Here is a 12,846-nt window from a genome sequence, read left to right on the forward strand (position 1 = left end):
GTCATTCTGTGACATTAAGCTGTACTTGCATATTCTGCTGTCCTTTAAATATAACATCATAATTGCAAGTTGTCCCAGTGATCTTTTCTCACATGTAGTTTAATTTAAACCGGTCCTTTTAAATGCACTGAGATCTTTAAAGGATACAGTCTGATCACTTAATCCAGTTGAGACATTTTTTTTTTCTCCAATCTCTGGGCAAAATACACGTTTAGCACAAAACGATTTTCATTACTCCGGGCAACAGCTTACATAACTCATCTTTCTTTAACAGATTTAAATTCTCATACATAGCTTGCCTGGTGCAGTCCATTCAAAGACAGATAAAAAGAACTCTGCAAAGGGGGTGCCCATGCTGTCAGTACTTTTAGTGTGTTTCCCAGGACCCCAAGTATTATTCAGAAACCGGTAATCCTGAATTCATTACATTCTTTCATTTTTAGGCTACTGATCATGCAATTGCCTTTCCACCACTAAACCAGTAACTGAAAGTCAAATGGCAATGAAAATAAATACACAGTATGTCAGAAATATGAAATGGAAACAATGATTCTGAATTCTAAATGTTCGCATTTCGCCAGCATGACCACCTTGAAAGTGAATAAATTATCGGGAGATGATGAGTTTTCTTGAGACTCAGAGCTACCGCTAATTTTAAAATGAGGCTTTGAGAACCAGTATACTGGTAGAGCTAAGATCACGCATTTCAGTGACCCAACCTGAACCAAACGCTCTTAACCCAGTCAATAATTCAGTGTCTATCAGATCAGTTTCCCCCATTCTGCCGTTCAGGAAACCTAGAAACCGTTCCCATTTCTAGAAACCGTACAAATTCATTCCTTAGCCAAGTCTGTCAAGAGACGCCCAAGATAATGTTCTATATTATCATCAAATTGTAATGTTAGGTATTGCAAGGGAAATGAATAACCTGAACCATCATAGATCGGAATGGCAGTCAGCCAAGAACGCACAGCCTGAAACGGGTGGAAAGCTGGGAACAGCTCACCACAGACACACAATTGAGTAGTTTTAAAATATCTGCACACAGGGGAATATGAATATGAATTGCACAGATCTAGAGGAGGGAAACTGTTTACCATTTCAGCAAAGACCCATTCCTTTTACCTCTTCATATTACATGAATGTCATTGACTCATTAAAAAAAAAAAAAAAATTCATATTGAACCCAGTCTGACAGTGTGGGAGAGTTCAGAAAAGAGTGTCTCTGGAATGACCATTTCAGTGACAAGACTGTAAAATGCTCATTAAATAAAAATGTATACAGATGTCATTATGTAAACAGACTTCGTACATGGTTCTGCTCCTGAATAACTTGCCCTTTAAGGCAACAATTATGTATGGACAGAGACTTTTTCCCCTCGAGTGAGCAAACTTATCTAATTCTTGGTGATGTGCACATGATTCACTGGTCAAGTTTGGGCACTCCAATGAAGCTGGACGCTTCTTTATCTCCTTCACCTTGACCACAATAAAATAAGAACTTTTTGGGTGGGAGGATTAAATTTACAAATGATTTTAAAAATAATATTTTATTCAGTAAAATAATAGTTATGTGAACAAAACACATGCTTTTGAGGACCTTAACAATGCAGCTTCTTTTAGGGAATGAATGTTGCCGTGAATGTGGGAGTAAGTAATGGGAGGGAGGAAAAAAAAACGGACTTTTCCAGAAGCGAGATCAAAATCTCACCACCATTTAATTCTAACCCAATTGTGGTTCCTAACATTTGGCATTTCCTTTCCTTCACACATCACATTGTCCCAACGCAGCCACAAACTTCGGCCTTACATTCAAGTTAATGATTGCTCAAAACAGGAGTTTCATTTACCTTTTCTTTCTGGAAGTTTTCCTTATTTGAGAATTGTACTAGACATCAAATGTCAGTCAAAACACGCACAAACACCAAAGGACAATGGAAAACAAAACGAGAACACTGCATGTTTCATTAACTAAGAGCTAAATGGACTTTAAAAATTCTCTCTCTCTCTCAAAGAAAATTGAATAGCTATGTCCCTTCGCAGACTGCCAACCAAAGAGAGTAAAATGTCAACAGGATCAGTCTGACGAAATGCAGTAAACTGCCCTACGTGCTTCTGACCTCTGCAATGCAGGAGATAAACTGATAAATTCTGTCTGATTCAAGCCTGCTTGACCAAAAATAGAGGAAAATCCAGCATTTAGACTTAACTTCATTGTTAGTATTGTTTCACAAATCAAAAAATGGTCTTTTTTTTTGTGAGAGAACTTCTCTGGGGGATGCAATTTAACATTTACCTTGCATTGGGCCAGAATAAGGCCTGCTCTGCCACTTGGAACTTGAAGTATCCTCAATGAGGTTTAAAATGGCGATAAACTTTGAAATACTAACATAAAAAGCTTTATTATTTCATGTGGTTTTGTCACATGACGGTCCATTTTGACCCGGTCGTAGCAGTCCGCTTCACCAGAACCGAACCAGGGCTCCAGCCATGTAGACAGCACTGTGGAGGGGGAGGGGGAGGGTGGGGGCGCTGGGGCTGGAATGGGAGTGGATGAGACGTTTCCTGGGGGTCCTAGTACAGCGCGTCGGCATTGCTGCTCCGCGGCCTCTTGATCTTCTCGATGTTCTTCAGAATCATGTCGTGTAACGTGACCTGCGACGCAACGGTTCAGTTGCATTGAGACAATGACTCGGTTCATTGTCTGCAGAGTAATTTCAGTGATAGCTTGTGCCATGGAACAAGTTTTATTTTGTGTTCAGGAGAAGCAAAAGATCTATGGTTGCCATTCTAACGTTGGCCTTATAACTCGCCTTAAATGTGGAGGTGTCTAATAAGCACTGGAGGCTTTTCAGAAACCTTCAGAAACTCAAATAATAACTCCAATTCCACAGAGCCAGGAATGTAGTCTGAGCAATGGGTGGTTAAGTTAATACGATAAGAATAAATTATCATGGCTTTATCACCTCTTCAAAAGCTCAAAACGTAATGACAGGACAGGTCGAGACGAGACAGGCGCAGACTCACGTATTGATTCCTCAGCTCTGAAACGATGATCTTCAGGCTAATGTATTCTTTCTCGTCAATCTCAGTCACTGTGCGCCGATAGTCCTCCTGGAAGCAGACATAACATACTGAGGGGGCAAGGCATTAACAGTTACCCTTAAATATGAATTGCCCTTAACAGTGGATGACATACCTGAAAGCTGTGACCTACAGCCTGACTGAACATGCTACCTGAAGGGGCCCTACTTATTCAGTCATTTATATATATATAATAAGACCAGTTAGCGGACAAATCACATTTCTGCATTATAATAAACCCCAATAGTTGCCCCAGATTTTACAGTATTATTCTTAAATGGTCAGCTACTTTGACTAATATTACTTTGACTACTCCAGTGCATTTGGTGCTCAATCAAAACAAAGTTGTGTATTTTGGCTTGGCTGTCATATTGACATTTCTTTGCATGTAAGCTTATTGATAAATGTGAAGCTTGTTGGCCTACATTAGCTAGCTTATTGCAGTTATAGATATGATATAATTGCCAGGAAGCTACACCAATTTTAATAAGCTTCCCATTAAAAGTATTTAATTCACAAATTTAATGAAAATGTATTATAAAAGAATGAATAAGGGAGATTTGTTTAAACACCTGCCAGAGGAAATTAATCTATCAATAAAGAGGTCAGATTGTTTGACTGTGCTAAAATTCATGCTTATGTAGTACATACATTAAATATTAGGTATCTAAATAACTTTAACCCAAAGTATGTTACGCATGTTATCCTACGTATGTTAGCAACAGTCCAACAATATAGCTTTTTTGAATTCTTGGGCTTCACAGACATGGGTAGCAGAGCAAATAATTCTCTGGAATTGGATCAATGTATGCTAATTACCAAGTATGACTGCTATTGTGATGTTTGTCAGTAAATAAGAGCTACCTAGCATTCAACAAACCAATGCCACATTCATTAAGCAATCTGAACCAAGCGAACTCACCAGCAGTTAATAACCTTTTATAACTCAGCAATGAAGCCTGAACAGACTCTGGCGTCACCAGACAACAAAGAACAGAATACACGCACACATATGTGCTTCTAATATTCACACTTACCACATGTGGGTACTTGGCAATTTTGGAAACCAGTTTTGCCCTTGTGATGTAGTATCTGAGTGAACAGGGGAAGAAGACAGGGTGTTAGCTTTTGGGCTTGTACCTGTGCCTTCACTGGTATGGATGTGGTGAAGGACCGTACCTAGATATCTGGTCCAGGTAAGACGCCGCTTCCCCTTCCACTGTCCTTAGCTCTGCTACTGTCTCCTCCTGCAGGTTAAAAAAAAATTACAGTGACTCAGGAATGGCAATAATCAGAACAGCTGGCCCTCTAATTAACCCAAAAAGACACCACCCTTTCAAATGGAGGCAAGAGTCAATTTGCAGAATCCCAGCGGCAACTTTCACACGAAGCATGCACAATGTTGCCAATTTGAGACAATGTTGCTCCAGTCTGGTAGACCCAAACCCAATGAACAATGCTTCTCTTTCATACCAAGTATTACTCAGCACAGTCAAAATATTTGCACTGGAAAGCAGTGTTTAAGAAAAAAAAATGGATATTGCAGAATATTTCCATTGTCGCAAATGAATATGAAGTTCCCTTATTAAGGAACAACTGATTTTACAACCTTTACATGAGGATGTGTATCCCCTTCACAAGTATGTTTGTTTCCATCTTTTTTTGCTTTAAAGGGGATGTTTGGTTCACTGTATCTTAGGCTAGGAACTTCCCCATCACTTTATATATTCCTTTATATAACTTCTCATCAGCTCCTTTATGAAAGGTCCTGCACCACTCTGCCTTTTACATGTAATTTGGTTGTTTGGTGAAAAGCAAATTTATTCTGCCACAGGATTACTGGATCAGTTACACCCTCCCCCCTTCCTCCCATTGCATCACAATGGACTTAATTTGTTTCAATTGTAAAAATACAATTACATGAATGTGGGCAATTGTTTACTGAGTACTGCCTGGGATGTGTAGTATATGTTGCTAGCATTTGCCTTTAAAATAAAGTTAGGTTTCCAAAATTGAGCAATCTGCTTGGTTTTGAGCAGTAAACAGCGAATAATTGTACAGGGATGTGATGTACACCATGTCTCCACATGTGTAAAAGCAGAATCAAGAACCAGGAAGACCAGAAATATAAACGTGGAACTTTAAAGCGGGAACAACCATGATGCCCAATTCTCTTTGTCTGAATTATGCTTATGTTTGCGAGTGGCATGTAAACAAAGCTAATGGCTGTCCACAGACAATTTATGAGGGCTATGACTTTGATACTTTGTATATTTATACTGGTATTATGGATTTAGTTCACTCTTTTTTAATTAGTGACTTTTGTACCCTCTACAGGGTTTTAAAACTAACCAAGCTAAGTGACCACATCTGTATTTGTTTAAAAAAATCTTTTTTTTTTGCCTGCAAGCAACATTTAAATTTCCTTATTTTACTTAATTATATTCAAGACAGAAATACCGCAAGTTCACAATAAACTTTAAAAGGCACATAAATGAAGGCTTACCTGAATTGAAACACCAAAGTTGTTGCCGTCTTCTATTCTTGGGATTAGCAACTGGACCCACATTTTGACCTGTAGCATAGTACAGAGAACAAAAGGAGAAAGGCAGAGTAAGAACAAGAGACCACAAGACCTTTTCAATTAGAGGAGACATAACTGTATACAAGAGGGAGATGCTATAAAAGCAGTTTGCCACATTGGCCAGTGCAGTGTGCACATCCCTCCTGGAAAAATATCGCCTGGGTGGCCACATTGCCTTGTGGGAAAACTAATCTTTCATTTCATGAAAATAGCATATTAGTCTCCATCCCGTCTCCTCATCTTATGGAGCGGATAAATAAACCATCTACTCTTTATTTTCTTTTTTTACAACACTGCAAGGTGCAATTTTGAGTGACCTAACCACCATATTGCACCTCTCTCTCTTCAGTCTTTCATCAATTCCACTGCTGCAAATCGATGGAGTCATAAACGGCAGCTAGAAACCTTAAGGACATGGGACAGTATTGTGACCTTTTTAAGGGAACCCTAACAGCACTAAATAAAATAAAGAGACTTCTAAACCATCCTCTGCTTAAGTTTCGGCTTCTTCATCACAGCCATTCTAGTTTTCTGCATTTGATGTGAAAAAACAAATTATAGCCACAGATAGAGGGCACTACCAACTCCACTCATATGAGGTAATCGGAGGGTCACTGAACCCTGGTCCATCTGTGATCACTACAAAACTAATATATTATACAGTTCTGTGGTTGTCAAACTGAATAAGTTTGGGCAGGCAGAGCTGCAACATGTGTGACTGTACTTTACACTTGAAGTGATTACAATTTCCTACCGACTGCAAACTTCATAATTCCGTTTTTTTATTATTAAAACGCTGGTTGCATAAAGTAAGAATAGCTAACATTAGAATTTGATAACGCTGTCAATACATCAACAAATAACAGCAGTAACTATTACTATGTTGTATTAATAATTACTGCTGTTAAAGCCAAGATATGAGTCTGCCAACATATCAAGCAGCCAAAATGTGAAGGCACAACAATGCAATGTTAATTTGTTTCCTCAGGGCTTTTTTTGGTATACCTATATGAATTCACGCAAAAGTATGTGGTTTTTCAATACCGTCCTCAATGGTATTTCATTGTATTTAATCTGCACATTACAATAGTCTGAAAAAGAATTTGTAATGTAAAATACTAGTTAACTGTCCGTTTTGAACAAAGCTCTCACCGTTTCATTGAAAACATGGGACACGCCCTTGCAAACACCCTGTGCGGAGACGTTTGTGGAAACACGTTGGGAGCGACACCAGCAGGGAAACCTCTCAGCCTGCCGCCGCATGGCTGCCCTTTAAAGGAACACCTGGAAGGAGGGCTGCGCGAGCCGTATCGACGATCAGGCGATTAAAGCGTATAAAACCACCTTTTTATTTTTGTCATTTCCAGCTGCTTCATGATGATCGTCATAATGATGTGAAAGGTTGTTTCAGAACTTGCCTATCTACTCTGCCTTACGAAAACAAAACTTGTGCTTGCGCTTGTACGCGTAACGTTAATGCTGTGTGTGCTTGTCACCTGAAGTCACACTTGGACACAGTAAAGGGCAAAGAAAAATCTGTGCGATTTGGCAGGCCTCATTGTTGTGTGTGCATTGTTCATTTCTGGCGAGCTTAATTAGTATTTACTATGACTGAATAATGAGGATCAAAATGGAAATGGGGCTTGACATTATTTTCTTAGCCAAACTATTGCCATTGATACCAATAGTTGTTAACCGTGTGCCTGCACTCGTGAGTGTGTGTGTGCGTGTGGTGCCCCAGACAGTCTGATGAAGTGTACCAGATTCTTGGGTCTTTAATCTGTGGTTTAGTTTTGAGTTCACCTTCATATCAAGTATACACCTAGCTTAAGCATGAGGCACGTAGTGAGCGAGGAGGGCCTACCGTGTTGCATTTCTCGATCAGCGTCCTGATCTCCGGCTTGACTTTCTCAATAAGGTCCACCAGCTTGTTGTTGCTCTTCATCATCCCACCTGGCATGACGAAGACCTTTGTGCCAGCAACTGAGTGTGAGGAAGAGGAGAATAGAGACAGGATAAGCTTCATCAAGGAACTGCATGGAGTATGTAATTGTCAGGCCAGGAGACCCATGTCCACTCAATTAAAACCCCATAAAAATAAGATGATGAAAAACTCTAAAGGCATAGAATTCCTTCTTAAACACACTATTACATACAGATGAACCAACCTATGTGAGGATCTCTTTAATAGTGAAGGGTATAACATGTATCTTTGTTTCAAAAGCACTGCTGAGATAGAGAGTATGAAAACAAACTGTTGTGACCACCAAACTGTTGTGTCATCATATGAATCACCAAATCCACCACAACTGAAAAATGAAGGATTGGCATTTTAATATGTAAATATTAAATAGTGCTCTACAAAGCTAAATTCATCACAAGAAAACTCACCTTGACAATTGTCCTCACTTGCAGCATCTTCCAGCTTCCTCTTCTTGGCATTTTGCTGTGATGCAAACAGCGGCTAATTAGCCATAAATCTTGTTTTTACTGATGAACACACATGCTAGTACAAAGATGCCATATTTATCGCAACAACAGCCCACTTCCTTACCAAGTATTCAGTAACACACTGCAAACACATTCAGAGTATTCTGAATAATGGTCCCTGACATCAATATTCCAGCTAATTACATTGTTTATGCTCCCATGTGCTTTTTTTTGCACTCACATGTTCCAAATGATCACTTAACAATGCCCTCTACTTTCTTCTCAGCAACTTTTTAGATTTAGATTTATTTATTTTTAAAGTAATCACTTATGCACCTTCCTCCATCCAGAAATCACACTACACTCCTGTCATGAAAAACACAATTTTTTAAATACCATTTAGTCCTGGGAAAGGTTCAGTTGAGATAACATTTAGCAGACTCACCCCCTCCAGCCCATCATGGCTGTTCGTGAGAAGAATAGGGTCCGGCACTGTCAAGTTGATCTCTGAGTGGATATCTTTCAGCTCATGGATGTTTAAGATCGGGTCCTGCAACAGTGTGAAATTTCACAGTAAACAGGGCTGCTTACATAAAAGTGCTGTTAAAAGTGGTCCTTGTGTCTCGATTTTATAAAGGGAAATGCATAATCCTCCGTAGCCAAAGCAAAAATTGAGAAATAGAAAGAACACCCCAAATGCCTTGACAGACCTCTGGCTTCACCTTTTAAAATTGATAAAATTGAAGATTTGACATTTCGGTTATGACTGAACAAGTACACCGCGCTTTACCGTTATTCTTGAGTCGGTAAAAACAATTAAAATGACAAAAAAATAAATAAAGTGGTGGCTTGTGTGGACCAGAAACAGACACTAGTAAACAGCACTCAAAAGTAGGTGATTTGTATATCTGACAAATACAAATCACCTACTTTACGTGATTTATTATTTTAGGTAAGCCACCTTAGGAGCCCTTTGAAGTGTAGGTTTTTAGGGTGTTTTTTTTTTCTTCAAAATTCTACGTCAGTGTCTAGAACCCTGTTGCTTTCAATGTCCAGTAGCAACTGTTACATTCGCATTAGAATATTCAGTTAAGAACATTCTAATCAGTATTTGTGAGATTACACCTTAATGGGTTAGTCACAATGCTCATACTCAAATATGACCATTTCAAAGAACATTTTACTTGAGAGGAAAAAAATGTAGCTTACCTTGAGGAAATGATCGAGTTCTAATAACTTCTTCGGGAAAAAATTTGCAACCAAATCTTCTGCCTAAAATTAAAAATAAAATTACACAAAGATAAGACTGGACAAAAGACCCAGACTTATTTATTTATGCAAAGAAGCCAAATTGCTCTCACCTCTCCTGTGATCCGTTCCCTGAAAGCATCAACCTGCACAGACACAAAAAAAAACGCTGCCTTATCGTGATGTGCACATACTAATTCGACGTGCACCGCTATCAGAGAATACAGACATGATACACTGACTTAATTGAACTTTTCAGAGAATTAAAGGCATTCAGGTTCCTTTTATGCAATCCCATGCTGACAAAATTAAAGTCCGTTTTTGAGTTGTTACAACACTTCCAAATGCACAACAAATTAGCCAGACCAAACTGTCTGATGAACAGGACGAAAGTCAGCTAGCTTTCTATATGTATGTTTGCGTTACTAAATGTTCAGCCATTGTCAATTAACGCAACTACGGGCTTATAATTTAACGTTTAAGATAGCTAACGTTCTGTATAAATAGATGATGCTAAATAAGCAACTGGATGACTAGATTTACAATAAACTACGGTGCCATTTTAAGTGACCCGTTGCTGCTCGTCAATTTGGAAGGGAAAGTAAAATAGGCTACCTAGCTAGACTAGCGTTAGTCAACCTACTGTCAAATTCGCCATTTCTGCAAGCGATACACACTCAAAGGCACTAACGTCACCATTATGTATCGCTTATGTTAGCTAGCTACATCAGTGCCGAATATATTTTGAGAGGAAAATTTTAACCACTAACGTTCGTCTAATTGACGGGTAGGGCATCACTCCAGGTTGCCGGACAGTTAGCTAGTCTAACCAGTTACTTAACGAGTCGAAGTGAGAACAGTCTGCGACACTTGGTTATTTAGTTAGACAACAATATCCATTAGTTAGACAACACGATTCGGATGTGAATTGTAGCTAATTAACTAACTCAACTGTCATTTTTGAAAATAGTTTTTTCTCTCCAATTGGCTAACCAAAATAAGCAAAACTGTGTCGGCGTACACAGAGAAGAGCTAACGTCGGGTAAATTAACATGAGTTAACGTTATTTCGCAAAATCTTTGGCACGTGCCAAAATGAGCAGCCTGCTATGAGGCTAGCAATAAGTTGAATTCAAGGTGCATGCGCGAGACTACCTTATAGATAGCTACCCATACACACTATTTTAACCGTAGTAAAGCAGAGACAGTATATAATGCGGTTAGATCATTGGCAGCACTACTAGTACTGGTTTAGTCATGAGGAGGCACAGCACGATGTTAACATCCCCTCACCGGTACCAATGCGGACAAGAAGGTAGCCTGCAAGCTAGTAATATAGTGGTAGCTAGGTTGGAGACGGAACCATGACGAGTCAAGTGCCCTGAGGGGAAATCGTGTGTAGCTAACTAAGCAAGTTATATGACTGAAACGTACGTCAATTTCATTCTTCTAAAATGAAAGAAGCGTTTAATACTAGCTAGCTTCATGCATAGTATCGCGCGGGAAAGCTAAATCAGCTCCAAACGTGGATTACACAGGCTAATGCTAGCTAACTAAAGCAACTAGCAACCTGGATTCTCCGGCCTTGATGCTCAAATTTCTGACGAAATGCCAGTCCACGTCTGGCTTCGGTATCTGAACATTTTGATTTGTTACCTTGGTTTTGATCTCATTGTCCACCTTGAGAAGTGAAGACATTCTATTCTGTGACAAATCCGGACGGTTTCGAAGTATTTTTACAGCTGGGAAGTCTAACCGTGTGGCTTTTCGTTTCAGCTCCTATCAGCCACAAGGTTTCACTTGAGAGTTCTGTGCTTGAGAAGCAAGAGATGACGTATGTAATGTGCGACAAAATAAGAAAAAATGTCCTGGATGGATTCCCTAACTTTAAAAATATGGTTCTGTTTGTGTTGTGTTTTTTTATTCGAGTATCATAGAAATAATAAAATTTGTTCTGGAAAAATGTATAAATTATGTCGCATGGCAAAATCTTAATTTGGCATCACTGGCTAGGAATGGCTCGGGTTTTTTTGAGAACTTATTAGATCCGTTCCACATAGAAATTAGATGAATGACGGAGTAAACTGGCCATTGTTGTAAGCTACAGCTAAACATTTCAGTGCAAAAATAGGATAGCTGCAGCTATGTAACAGATATTTGTTAGGACTGGTATAGGTCGCACTATTCAAATTAAACTATGATAAAGGTAAATTAAAATCATATTTTCATTTAAATAGTCAGACAAATACCAGTCCTTACAAATATCTGCTACATAGCTGCCAGCTACGTTGGCCCTGCTATAAATACCAGCTTTGTGAAGCTCCTCCATACACACACACACATACATACAGACAGACATACATACCGACAGACAGATAGACATATATGAATGTGTATGTATGGAGAAGCTTCACAAAGCTGGTATTTATGGCAGGGCCACTATTCAAAAACCACCTCTATACAAGATTAATGGTCAATGATGTGTAACCTGTTGTAAGATGCACTAAATCAGGATCCCTGAGCAATAGAAAAAATCTGATGAGTCTGGGTTTATGTTTGGAGAAAGCCAGAAAAGCCTTCAACACACAATGCCTTTTGTCAACTGTTAAAGGGAAATCACCAGATATTATATATTTTTAAAATCAAGTACATTAGCCTAATGGAAAAGGTTGTCCTATGTTACTATTCACTATGCTTAAAACACATTTTATTGAAGCAAAGGAGAGAAATAAGCCATAATAGATCAAATTGCTTACTCTTTTTGTGCCGCCTCCCTTTTACATCTATCTTTGGAATGATCACCTACATTATATTTTGTGATATTGAAGGTGGGGTCAAATTAGCATTGTCAGATATTGTATCCTGCCAGGATAAAAAAAAAATCAGAACAGGGGAGTGTTTCACAAGGCAGGATTACTGAGTTAGCTGGATAACAGCACAAACCCACAAATTCTGTTGGATTTGAATTGCATAAGTTGATTGCTATCTAGTGGGAAGAGTGAAAGTTGTCCATATATACTCCAATAATACAAAATAATTTGCAATACTTGCAGGTTCACATAGCAAGAAACTGAATATGAACTGATATGAACAGTTGTATCCAAGCACTGTTTTCTTCACAGAAGCACTGGTGTCTTTGTTTTTGTTTTTGGTTGTAATTTTCAACAAACTATAATATTCAACTGATTAAGTCACCTTAGCTGCTGTGGCCATAAGATTGGGGACATACAGTTTTTAGCCTACATGAGCATATCATGGTCAGTTGTGAAGGATCAATTTACCAAACTGGCATAAAAATAACTAGCAACATCCAACATTTGATGGAGAAACTTATTTCCTTTGATGACCTTTCATTTCTGTTCAGTTTCTGACTTTGCAGAGTAAAAATAAGTAACAGCATTTCCATGTCATAAGTTTCATAAAAATAAAGGCAGGCAAGAGTAGCTATTTAATTTATTTAAAAACTCAGATCAACTGACATAATATTGTATAAAATGTTTC

At 38.7% G+C, this 12,846-nt stretch overlaps 1 protein-coding gene across 1 annotated transcript; it reads right to left on the reverse strand.

Annotated features, from left to right (window-relative positions):
* Positions 1-162: 162 nt before the first annotated feature.
* psme3 (proteasome activator subunit 3) lies at positions 163-11,174 on the reverse strand. The gene is made up of 11 exons (XM_035407222.1): positions 11,002-11,174; positions 9,460-9,492; positions 9,308-9,370; positions 8,544-8,648; positions 8,060-8,114; positions 7,533-7,651; positions 5,591-5,659; positions 4,264-4,331; positions 4,122-4,176; positions 3,028-3,114; positions 163-2,655 (listed from the first exon to the last, which is right to left on the reverse strand). Exons 1-11 carry the CDS (start codon positions 11,041-11,043, stop codon positions 2,575-2,577), a joined length of 777 nt encoding a protein of 258 aa, XP_035263113.1. The 5' UTR covers positions 11,044-11,174; the 3' UTR covers positions 163-2,574.
* Between the last annotated feature and the right edge of the window lie 1,672 nt (positions 11,175-12,846).

The sequence above is a fragment of the Anguilla anguilla genome, chromosome 2 (genome assembly GCF_013347855.1).
Source record: "Anguilla anguilla isolate fAngAng1 chromosome 2, fAngAng1.pri, whole genome shotgun sequence".
Classification (NCBI taxonomy): domain Eukaryota; kingdom Metazoa; phylum Chordata; class Actinopteri; order Anguilliformes; family Anguillidae; genus Anguilla; species Anguilla anguilla.

Coding starts and splice junctions, on each gene's coding strand:
- psme3 (XM_035407222.1), bottom strand. CDS start 11,043: ATGTCTTCACTTCTCAAGGTGGACAATGAGATCAAAACCAAG. Junction 9,493..11,001: donor ACAATGAGATCAAAACCAAG/GTAACAAATCAA, acceptor GTGTCTGTGCAG/GTTGATGCTTTCAGGGAACG. Junction 4,177..4,263: donor TACCTGGACCAGATATCTAG/GTACGGTCCTTC, acceptor CTGTTCACTCAG/ATACTACATCACAAGGGCAA.